The 12,483-nt window shown below is 42.1% G+C and overlaps 1 protein-coding gene across 7 annotated transcripts in view; it reads right to left on the minus strand.

Annotated features, from left to right (window-relative positions):
- ARID4B (AT-rich interaction domain 4B) overlaps positions 1-12,330 on the minus strand; it is a 166,656-nt gene extending 154,326 nt beyond the window's left edge. For 3 of the 7 annotated variants that reach the window (XM_036277736.1, XM_036277738.1, XM_036277739.1), the window contains exons 1-2: positions 12,098-12,319; positions 11,234-11,288 (exon numbers count right to left, since the gene is read on the minus strand). In XM_036277736.1, coding sequence (XP_036133629.1) covers positions 11,234-11,239 — 6 coding nt within the window. In that variant the 5' untranslated portion in view covers positions 11,240-11,288; positions 12,098-12,319. Of the gene's footprint in view, positions 1-11,233; positions 11,289-11,933 lie in introns of all 7 variants that reach the window. The other 4 variants (XM_036277735.1, XM_036277733.1, XM_036277737.1 and 1 more) reach the window with 3 other exon arrangements.
- Between the last annotated feature and the right edge of the window lie 153 nt (positions 12,331-12,483).

Below are 12,483 nucleotides of genomic sequence, written 5' to 3' on the forward strand. Positions count from 1 at the left end.
TTCCCTTTTACTCCTCCTCTAGAGTAGAAACTCTTGGGCTTGGCTGGGCTCCAACACTCCTTCACCCCACCCCCACTGGCTCATCATGCTAGACCAGCTTCAGGTGACTAAATGCCACATCAGATCAGTGATCTGACCTAGAGAAGAAAAAAAATGTTTGCCCTACATAAATAAGCAAGGCTAGAGGTGGATGCTTACCCAGAAAAAAAATATCTACAGCGCTCCACCTAATCCAATTAACAGCCTTATAATCATGGGCGTAAAATTTACTTTTCCCTTGAAAGAATCCCATCTGAGCAAGCCAGCAGCAAATTAGAAAAGAGGACAGGTCTTCAGTAGAAGCTTCTGCAAGAGGAAGCGCTAGGATGAAGGTCTGAAATGGGAACAATGAGTTTAGAATAAAGAAATCTGGTTTTCACTTCCACTAAACATTTTGTTTTAAAGGATTCCATTAAAACAAAAATAACAGGTTTTAATCTTAATCAGAAAATTACAACTTTTCTACCAAACTTCCAAATCAACTTTTAAGTTTAAAACAACTGGTGTGGCTCAGTGGATTGAGTGTTGCCCTATGGACCCAGAGATCCAGATTCGATTCGCGATCAGAGCACATGCCTAGTGTGCGGGCTCCATCCCTAGTAGGGGCCATGCAGGAGGCAGCCAATTGATGTCTCTATCACACCTATATTTCTTTCTCTTTCACTGCCTTCCTTTCTCTCTAAAAAAATAAAACTAGAAATAAAAAACAAAACTAGTCACCATATCACCTTGAAAGCCTAAATTCACGAGTTTGTACATTCTTTTCATAGAACTAATAATAACTACAATTTATTGAGATTTTATTATGTAGTAGATCCTGTTATTACATTTAGTCACTCCTAACTACCCATGAGGTTTCTTCATTTTAGACAAGAACAACAGCCTTCTTAGAAAGTTTAAGAAAACTGCCCACAACTTCGTTAGCAGGAGAGTCCCAATTAAATCCTAAACCATCATAATTAAAGAATCTGATTTCTGCCCTGACTGGTTTAGCTCAGTAGTTAGAGTGAGGGCCTTTGGATCAAAGAGTCTCAAGGTTAGATTTCTGGTCAAGGGCATGTACCTGGGTTGCAGGTTCGATCCCCAACCCTGGATGGGGTTGTGCAGGAGGCAATCAATCGCTGTGTCTATCTCACCTCGATGTCTCTCTCTCTCTCTCTCTCCCTCTTCCTCCCTCCCACTCTATCTAAAAATCAATGGAAAAATATTCTCTTGTGAAGGCTAAAAAAACAACAACAAAAACCCCACAATAATAAATTAATAAAAATTGGAGGAAAAAAAACAAAAACAAAATAAACCCATTCTATCAGTTTATATATAACAGGAATGACAGGCTTTTACGAGAATACAGCTAACATGTACTGACCCGCTAAGAACTATGCCAAGCAAAGTATAATACACTTTAAATGTTATTCCATTTCTTACTTAAAATCTTTTAAGGTAATTATTATCCTCATTTTGCAAAAAAATGAAACTGATGTCTAGTTTTATTTCAAAAATAATGACCATCTAAACTTCAACAGTAAAGAACAGAAAGACTACTAAAAACAAGATCTCTCTTATGATTACTAAGCTACACTGTTTTTTGGGCACTTCAACTAAAAAAAGATGGTTTTTATACATTCAAGTATAATTTTTATTATCAGCATAAAGTAATTTCTTTAGATGTCATTTGCTCAAAAGTATGATAGTTTATAATCTCCATTTCTGCTACTGAATGATGAAACGTGTGATTTTCAATGAAACTTCATTAAACAGTATTAATGACTATGTTCTCATACCCAATTATCCTGCAAGATTATCAAATTAGTCCAGCCGGTGTGGCTCAGTGGTTGAGCGCTGACCCATGCACCAAGAGGTTGCTGGTTCAATTCCTGGTCAGAACACATGCCCAGGTTGTAGGCCTGATCCCCAGTGCGGGGCACGCAGAAGGTGGCCAATCGATGTTCTCTCTCATTGATGTTTCTATCTCTCTCTCCCTCTCACTTCCTCTCTCTCTAAAATAAATAAAGGGAAAAGAAAATTATCAAATTAGAAGATTTGTGAAACCTTGACAACAGGACTTCAAATATTATAGAGTTAAGTCACACCGCCAAAAAGTTATCTATAAATTAGAAGAAAATGGCTTAAATAAGAAAAGTCTAGCCCTGGCCAGTTTGGCTCAGCAGTCAGAGTGTCAGCCCAAGGGTTCAATTCCCAGTCAAGGGCATGTACCTGGGTTGCCGGTTCAATATCCCACCACAATCGGGGTAGTGTGAAAGAGGCAACCAATCAATGTGTCTCTCTCATATGAATGTTTCTCTCTCCCTCCCTTCCACTCTATCTAAAATTCAATAGAAAAATATCCTGGAGTGAGGATTAACCAACAACAAAAAAAGAACCAACCAACAAGAAATACATAAATAAGGGGAACAACAATGCCCTGGCTGGTTTGGCTCAGGGGAGGGTTGGCCCACAGACCAAAGAGTTTCAGGTTTGATTCTGGTCAAGGGCACGGACCTTGGTTGTAGTTTGATCCCCATCCTTGGTCAGGGTCATGCGGGAGGCAACCAGTCATGTGTCTCTCTTACATCAATGTTTCTCTCTCAGAGTCTCTCTGTCTCCCTCACACTCAGTCTGAAGATAAATGGGAAAAAAATATCCTCAGGTGAGGATTTAAAATAAGGGGAACAACAAATCAATGTTTCTCTCCCTCCCTCCCCCTTCCTCTCTATCTCTCTAAAATTAGTCAATAAATAAAAATTATGATTCCATTTAAAAATAAAAGTTAGCCCTGGCCAGTTTGGCTCAGCAGTTAGAGCACTGGCCCGCGGTCCAGAGAGGCCCGGGTTAAGTTCCAACTAAGGACACGTACCTCGGTTGCAGTTTGTCCCTGGCCGTGGTTGGTATCATGTGGGTAGCAACCACTCGATGTGTTTTTCTCACACTGATGCTTCGCTCTCTCTCCCTCCAGCTCTATCTGAAGATAAATGCAAAAAATTAAATTAAAAATAAAAGTTAAACATATTGATTAGTAGTTTAAGAGATAACAAATATAATCTCATTTTGATGTAAAATAATTAAAATATTCTAAACTCGCCCTGGCCGGTTTGGCTCAGCGGTTAGAGCATCAGCTTGCAGTCCAGAGAGACCCCGGTTCAGTTCCCGCTAAGGGCACATACCTCGGTTGCAGTTTGTCCCCTGCCCTGGTTGAGTTGTGTGGGTGGCAACCACTCGATGTGCCCCTTTCACGTTGATGTTTCTCTGTCTCTCTCTCCCCCTCCCGCTCTACCTGAACCAAAAAATGGAAGAATGTCCTCGGGTGAGGATTAAAAAATATATATATATTCTAAACATCTTGGGAACAAAAGCTAGTTATAGCTTATGTCTCCTTCAACATCCACTAGGTCTAATGGAGGGCATATTTTTCTTTGTTTTTTATATTAAAATTAAATCGTGAACTAAAAGTGATGTTTTGTATTTAGGTAAGCAATAAATTTTTAATAATTCTATTTGTAGTTTATGCCTTATCAAAATATACACCTTCATAATCTGCAACATTTCACTAGCAAAAGGATTAATGTTACTATGATTTCCACTGCTTCCTGTGTCATCTTACACTGAACATTAGTTCATGCTTCTCATGAATGTAGAAATATCTTTGTTCTGTGACACCAAAAGGAAGGCAGCAAGAAGCCTGTTTTTAAACAATCTGTCAAGAATAAAAGTTTGCAGCACTTTTAAATGTGTCTGTTACTAAAAAATTAATATAAAGTCTGTATTTTGTTTACAGCCACATTTCACAGAGCAATACACTAGTTAGCATTTTTGACAAATATAAAATATAAATGCTACTTCCAAAAATTATACCGCCCCAAATTCATTTGTTTTCGTTATGCAGCCAGAAAATTTTGGTGTCCTTGACTCCTTCTCTTTCCCCAACATCAGTCTGGCAGGAATGCCTCCTGTCTCTACAGACACCTCAACCCAGCCAGAGTGGCTCCATTGGTTGAACATCGTCCAGTGTACCAAAATCAGGGCACATACCTGGGTTAGGGGTTTGATCCCCAATACACTCCCAGACTGGGGAGCATATAGAAGGCAATCAATCGATGTTTCCTTCTCACCATCCTCCACCCGCTCTCTCCCTTCCTCTCTTCTCTCTAAGCATGTCCATGGGTGAGAATTAAAAAACTTTTTTAAGACACCTAAAATCTGACCACTCCTCACTTTCTTCACTTTGGTGGTCGCCATACCACCACTATCCCTTTTTTCTAAATTGGGGTTAACACTGGTTAATAAAATTATATAGGTTTCAGGAGTACAATTCTATAATACATCATCTGTATATTGTATTGTGTGTTCACCACCCCAAGTCAAGTCTCCTTCCATCACCACCACCATCATCCCTTATTAAAATAGCTTCCTGCCCTGGCCCGTTTGGCTCAGAGGTTAGAGCATCGGCCTGCAGTGCCGAGAGACCCGGGTTCGGTTCCCGCTAAGGGCACGTACCTCAGCTGCAGTTTGTCCCCGGCCCTGGTTGGGTTGTGCAGATGGCAGCTACTCAGTGTGTCCCTTCACGTCGATGTTTCTCTCTCTCCCTCCCACTCTATCTGAACAAAATATCAAAAAGTGTCCTCAGGTGAGGATTAAAAAAAAAAAAAAGCTTCCTAAATGGTCAGCTTCTATCTTCAATTTGCCTACAACTGGCTTTTAACACAGTAGTCAGTGATCCTTTAAAAATATAAAGAAAATTTGCCAGTCTATAATGAGATTGCATCACTCTTCAACTCAAAGTCCCCAGAATTGCTTCCTATTTCTATCAGAGTGAAATCCAAAATTCTTACAAAGGCCTTCAAGGTCCTAGATTATTTGACCTGAACTGCTCAGCCTCCAACCCGCATCCCTTTACAGGTCTGACACCACCCTCTCCTTGTCTCTTTCCCCTTACTCCACCCCAGCCCCCCTGGCCGCTGTGCAGTTCACTGGACAAGTCAAGCTGTCTTTAAGACCACATGACTAACTCCCTCATATCTTTCCATCAGATCTTCTCAATAAAGCCTATTTGATGGAGTACTATGCAGCTGTAAGAAAGAAAGATCTCTTATTCTTTGAGACGACATGGAGAGACCTGGAAAGTATTATCCTAAGTGAAACAAGCCAAGCAGAAAAAGACAAATACCACATGATCTCACTTACTTGTGGAATATAATGAACATAACAGTCTGAGGAATAGGGTAGACCCAGAAACATGGAAGTAGGGTACCGACTGACAACCCTCAGAAGAGGGGGTGGTAAAGGGAGGGAAAAGATAAACCATAGAACTTATATGCATGTACACATAACCAATGGACATGGACAACAAAGCCGGGGATGGGCAGGGGGGATGGGGAGGAGGGTGTCAAGGGATAAAAAAGGAAAAACATCTGTAACAAAAATAAAATGATAAATAAATAAAATAAATTTAAAAAGCCTATTTGACCACCTTATTATTTGTTTGTTAATCCTCACCCAAGGATATTTTTCCATTTATTTATTTATTTACTTACTTATTTTTAATAGAGAGCACAGTATTGAGAGAATGAGTTACTTTAATTTTTTTAAATTGATTTTCAAAGAGAAAGGAAGGGACAGAGATATATAGAAACAGTGATGTGAGCCCTGGCTGGTTTAGCTCAGCGGTTAGAGCGTCAGCCTGTGGACCAAGAGTCGCGGGTTTGATTCCAGCCAAAGGCAGTACCTCAGTTGAGGTTCATCCTCGGCCCTGGTTGGGGTCGTGCAGGTGGCAACCAGTCGATGTGTCTATCTCACATCGAAATGCCCCACCCCCCCGGAAGATAAATATCCTCGGGTGAGGATTAAAAAGAAAGAAACAGTGAGGTGAGAGAGAAACATTGATCAGCTGCCTCCTGCAAGCTGCCCACTGGGGATTGAGCCCAAAACCCGGGCATGTGCCCTGACCAAGAATCGAACCAGGACCTGTCAGTCCATGGCACAACACTCAATCCACTGAGCCACACTAGCCAGGCACCATTGATTTTTTTAGATAGAGTGGAAGGAGGAGAGAGGGAAAGGAAGAGAGAGTGACAGAAATATCAATGTGAGAGACACATGGATTAGTTGCCTCCTGCATGACCCTGACCAGGACCGGAGATTGAACCTGCAACCCAGGTACATACACTTGACCGAAAATTGAACCGGCCAGAGCTTCACCACCTTATTTAATACTACAACCAGCCTCAAACCCCACATTCCCTATCCTCCTTACCCAGCTCCCCTCTTGCTTTCTTTTGTTTTTTTTTGTTGTTCAGATAGAGAGGGAGGGAGAGGAAGAGAGAGAGAGAGAGAGAAACATCCACATGAAAGGGACACATCAAGTGGTTGCCACCCGCACAACCCAACCAGGGCCGGGGACAAACTGCAACCCAGGTACACGCCCTTAGAGGGAACCGAACCCGGGTCTCTCTGGACCACAGGCCGACGCTCTAACCACTGAGCAAAACCGGCCAGGGCTCCCCTCTTGCTTTCATACTACTTACCTCCTAACAAACTAGGTAATTTATTTTATATTTATTATTTGTCTGCCCACCTTTCCCCAACCTTAAAATATAAGATCTACAGGGCCAGGACTTTCTACATGCTTTGTTCATTAATATATGCTAAATGGCTAGTATGAAGACTAGCCTGTAAGTTCAATAAATGTTGAATGAATTTTTTTTAAATACTTTTACTCTTTTTAAATTTACTTTTTTAAAATATGTTTTTATTGATTTTTTAGAAAGAAAAGAAGGGAGAAATAGAAACATCGATGTGAGACAGAAACATAGCTTGGCTGTCTCCTGCACGGATCAAGCCCACAACCTGGGCATGTGCCTGACCGGGAATTGAACTGGGACCATGGAACAACGCTCAATCCACTGAGCCACACCGCCCGGGCTTGAATGAGGTTTTTAAATGTCCAATTCCTTAGTGGCCACTTACCACAATGACACAAAACATCTGAAACTAAACACTCAGCTCTCAACAGGGTTATCACAAGTAGTATTACTACCCTAAAAATGGAAAGGTCCACTTCTGGGACCCCCAAAAGTTTTAAATATATGTTCACACAAAAGCTGTAAACAAATGTTCACAGCAGCATATTCATAGGCAAAATGCAGAAATAATTCACATGTCCAACAATAAATGGGTTAATGAAATGTGTCTATATGAATAAAATGGAATATTATTCAGCAATAAAAAGGAATAAAGTATTGACATACACTACAAAATGAATGACCCCTGAAAATACTATGCTAAATGAAAGGAGTCAGGCACACAAGGTCACACATTCATTGCATGATTCCACAGATAGGAAATGTCCAAAATAGGCAAATCCTTAGAGACAAAAAGTAGATTAGTGATTGCCAGGTGAAGGCCAGAGGAAAGGGAGAACATGGAGTGATTGCTAATAAGCACAAGATTTCTTTGGGGAAGATGAAAATGTTTTGGAATTGAGTAATAGTGACGGATGCACAATCTTGTGAAAACACTAAGAAGTACTTAACTGTATACTTCAAAAGGGTGAATTTTATCTCACTTTCTAAAATTCAAACATAGAACCAACTAAAATCAAAAGAAATGTTCATCTGAATATTCACTAATAAGGAGGGAAGGCCAAGAGTTAGGAATACTTGCTTGACTGTACTCAGTTATAAGAATTCCATCTACCAACTAAACACAGCAAAAATATGTTTTAACAGAAGGGGGAGAGTTGTCATCTGTAAGTAGCACCAAGCAGAACTTCCTCTCATATCCAATCCATTCAAATCCTATCATCATCCCACCTTCAATGCAGCCACCTCACGCCTTGATCCAGCACCTCTCCATCACCTCTCTCACTAACTTGGTAGCCTTGAGACTCATCTTCTACTTCCACTCTTGCTCCTTGCAGTCTGTTCTCTACAAAGCAGTTACTGTTCTTTCTGAAAATGTATGTTAGATCACTTCACTCTTGCTCAAACCCCTCAATGACTTCCTAACACACTCAGATTTTACTCTTAAGTCCTTACCATGGCGTACAAAGCCCTACACTGCATTGGCCCTGTGACTTCTCTAGCCTCATCTCCTACTATTCCAGCCCTAAAGGCCTTCTTCCTGTGCCTTAAATATGCCAAGGTCAAGCAGGCCAAACTACAGGGTCTTTGCACTTGTAGTTTCTGCCTGAAATGTTCTTCCCCAGATAAGTGAATGGCTCACTATATCATTTGTTTCACACGATGCTTAAATGTCATCTCCTCAAATAGGCCCTTCATTACATCTAATCTAAAGTAACACCCTCTGTCACTCTAACCTCTTAGCTGAATCTGCTTTATTTCTCTTCATAGCAATTACCACATTTTTTTTTATTTTGCTTGGTGTCTGTCTACCCTAATAAAAAGTAAACGCCACAGGGTAAGAATTCTTGTTTTGTTCAATTATGTATCCTCAATACCAAAACCATGTCTGGTACAAGGTAAGTACACAACATCTCTTCAATGATTTAATTTATAGGCTGAGTTAAAAAATACATTCTTCAGTAAAATATGCACTCATCTGCCATACTTTTTAAAAATTACAATAAGCAAAGAGTCAGCAATATGGACAGAAAACAAGTTGGTATTTTACAAAATTGTTTCTCATTAAAAAAACAAAAAATAAATTTGCCCTGACTGGTTTTGCTCAGCAGTTAGAGCAGCATGCGGACCAAAGGGTTTGAGTCCCAGTCAAGGGTACGTACCTGGGTGGCAGGTTCAATTCACACCCCAGTCAGGGTCATGCAGAAGGCAACCAATCAATGTGTATGTGTCTCTCTCTTTCTCTCCCTCCCTCTCTTCCACTCTATAAAATCAATGGAAAAATATCCTCGGGTGAGAATTAACGACAACAAAAAATGATTATGCTTTATTCATAAGTGTTATTTAAAAACCAGTTAAAATTTTAAGCATCATTACTTTTAAACTGTCCTGTCAGAAGCATAACTACAGTGATTTTCCTTTTTATTAAATTTATACTGGTTATACAGGTTATACAGGTTTCTGGTGAACAATTCCACAACACATCATCTGTATACTGTATTGAGTGTTCACCACCCCAAGTCAAGTCTTCCATCACCATTTATACAATCCTGTACTTCCTTACTTCAAAGTATAAATATGTTCAGTAAGATCTAATAAAAGCATAAATCCTTCTATATCCCTGTTGTCATTACAATACAGAAACTGGGAACATGAAAAAAAACAAACTTAAGCCCAATATAATCAATACTAAATACTTTTTTAATTGTAATTTTTTAAAAACAAAATACCAATCATAGGCAGCCTCTCAACTTTTACCACACAAAAAATTAAATTGTAAGAAATAAGCTAAGTTGTTAGTACTACTATTGACTACTAATTTGTTCCCTAAGAGAAGACATAGTAACAGGAAGTTCTTCTTGCATAAAATTAGTTTATTTTAATAATTCATTTTAATATTACTAATACCCTTTCTTTAACAGTAGCAATAATAGAAATGCTGAGCATTTTAAATTAGTAGTTTTAAAATGATACCCAAAAATTTGCATTTGCCTAACACTATGAAACTTTTAAGGTTAAAGTTTCCATCGTACTTTAATTTTTTAAAAACAGACACATTGAAAAAATAAAGTAAAAGGAAACGAAAGAAAAAAAAGGAAGAAAAAGAAAATTTAAATCTAAAAGACCTTCAATTTACAGATAGGCCAGGCACTACATTGGGAATTGTGACAGATTACATTTATTCCAAATGAAATTCTGCATTATTCAGCTTCTGACTCTATTACATATTATTCAACCCAACACTTTTCTTAAGAAATTCTTGTCCATCACCAAGCAAAGCATAGGTTTTTAACACAGGTCTTCTTCCACCCCTGTGTATATGTGTTTTACACAGGTCACAGGAGATCTGTGAGTAACAAAAAGGGATTCATTTCTGAAACGTATCTAATTGATTTTTCATTTACATGAAGGTGAGACAGAAATTCAGCAGATATAAACATTTTAGATATTTTAGAGCACCCCAAATTCAGAGAAAAAAAACCTAAAAAATAACTGGACTGAACTTACTTTGTATCTTTGTATAGCTGAAAAATATTTAAGTAGCCACAGCTTTTCCTTTCTTCCATAAACACAAGCATTACAATTTTTAATTTGGATGCAGTACTATAAAAGCAGTCTTGACTCCAGAAAAAAATGAAGTTTGTTTAAAAATAGTTCAAAGGAACTGTCAAAAGTAGATGATGTTTACATTTTAACATACTATCTGTTGCACTTCTGTACTTGTGAACACACTCTACACCCTTTACAAACCCTTCTGAATTTGGGATGGATGGAAAATATCTGCTAGCCTCTAAGTTCCACCAGTTGAATCTAGATATTTCAGGTATCTAAGGCTTTTATTCTAGAGGGCTTTAAAAACATCACAGCATTCAATTACATACCTTCTAAAGAGAACAAACAGCATGTACTTTTATTGCTATAATTTCTTCCACCAATTAAGCAAACTGTACTTTTTGGACAATATACTTCATTCAGTTAACACATTTACATTTAAGAGGAACCTGGTCATCGGTTTCCCATATCGGTTTTATCACAAAGCAACGGCGCATTTGACAATTCCCAGACCATAGAGATCAACAAAGAAAAATAAACCAAATAATCCTAAATCCCTAGAAATACAAGAAACAACTGCCATCCCTGATTGTGCAAATATCACCAAAATTCTCCATAAAAGTACGCTTTAAAGATCATTTTCGTGGCTTATCAAATAGGTCTGCTAACAACTCACAGCACTGCTAACACAATAAATGGGATTTTCTTTCATCAGTGTAACTGATAGAACCACAATATAGTTCAGGTTCTAGAATCAGATTACTTGACCTGCTTTTTCTGTTTTACCTCTTAAAACACTCTAATGCATGCAGTTATTCCTCTCATTTCCGGCAAAAAGAGATGTTCTATATATGGGACAACCATCCTCAGTGCGATACCCTGAAATTGGCTCCAACTCCACAGCACAGCGCACAGATATCCACACCACTGACCCCTCATCTCCCGGGGAAGGGCTCGAAACCCAGGCCCCAAGCACAGCACTCAGAGGCCCCTCACACGACCGCGACCTAAGCCCCCACTTCCTGAATTCTCAACCCCGAGGGTCTGTTTTCCTTCGGCAATCTTACCTTCATGACGATTCCGGGGCCGCGATGCCCTCAAAAACACCAGATTCACCTGCACCTGGAGAAGAAACAAAAGAGACCCAGTCAACACCACAGGCACCCCCTGCGCGGGCGGAGGCCGAGGAGCCAAGATAGACTCGAACCACGAGACGCCGATGTGGGGATCGCTCTGGCCCCGCCGCCCCGCGCACCCCGCCACCCACACAGCTCGGCAGCTTAGCATCCCCATTGTCGGGACCCGACGGAGTTTCCCGTCTCCGACAATGACGCCATTTCTGTCAGAGAAGAAACTCACAACAAGCTGGGTCCGGCCGGGCCTCGGCGCACCCCGCGTCCGAGCGGGCAGCGGCCTCGAGGGCCCCGCGGGCCGCAGCAAGACCGACCCGCAGGGCCGCTGCCCCTGTCCCGTTCCGAGATGCCGACCAACCCTGTCTGCCGGCCGCGGGGACAGGGGACGGGGAGGAGACGGCCGGGAGGAGGCACAGCCCCCGCGCTCGCCGGGCCCCCACCGCGGCCCTCGCCGAACCCTTGAGCTCGGGAGCCGGGCTGGGGCGACCGCGGGGGGCGGGGGCTCCGCAGGCAGAGGCCCGGAATTCGGGCGCCCGGCGAGCCCACCAAGGCGACCCTCCCCGCTCGCTGGCCCGGCCCGGGGACTCCCTAAAGAACCCCTGACGAGCCCGCGAAAGCTTCAAGAATGCCCTACCTTCCTCCGAAGCGAGCGCCAACCCTGGCGCGTCCAGAGTCCCCTCCCCGGCTCCCCCCCAAAACCAGCAGGCCCGGGGGAGCGATGGGGGAGAAGCGCAGCGGGTCCAGCGGAGCCGAGGCTGAAGCTCCGGCTCCTCCTCCTCCCGCGGCGGCGACTGGTACCTTTGTTTGGCGGCCGCTCGGGTTCCCTCGCTGGGGGGAGGGGGACGACGAAAAATCCTCGCGAACTGGAGTCCGGGCCCCCGTCGCGCTGCCCTCCAGAGGACGGCGGCCACAGACCCTCTGCGGCTCCCTCCCGGCAAAGGTCCAAGTGGTGGCCGTGGCGGCAGTAAGCTAAGCTCAAGAGTCTCCTCCGTTCCGGCGCCCGAGCTCCTCACTCCGGACTCGACTGACGGGCAAACATCGCTCCCCCCGCCCGGAGTCCCCCCTCTTCCCTCCGCTTTCTCCTCCCCTAGGCTGTTTCCCCTCCCCTACCTCTTTCCCGGATGGCCTCTTAGACGACCTCAGATTGGCTCGAGTTTTTTAAAACCCGCCTATGCCCTGTTCTT

The sequence above is a fragment of the Molossus molossus genome, unplaced genomic scaffold (genome assembly GCF_014108415.1).
Source record: "Molossus molossus isolate mMolMol1 unplaced genomic scaffold, mMolMol1.p scaffold_m16_p_23, whole genome shotgun sequence".
Classification (NCBI taxonomy): domain Eukaryota; kingdom Metazoa; phylum Chordata; class Mammalia; order Chiroptera; family Molossidae; genus Molossus; species Molossus molossus.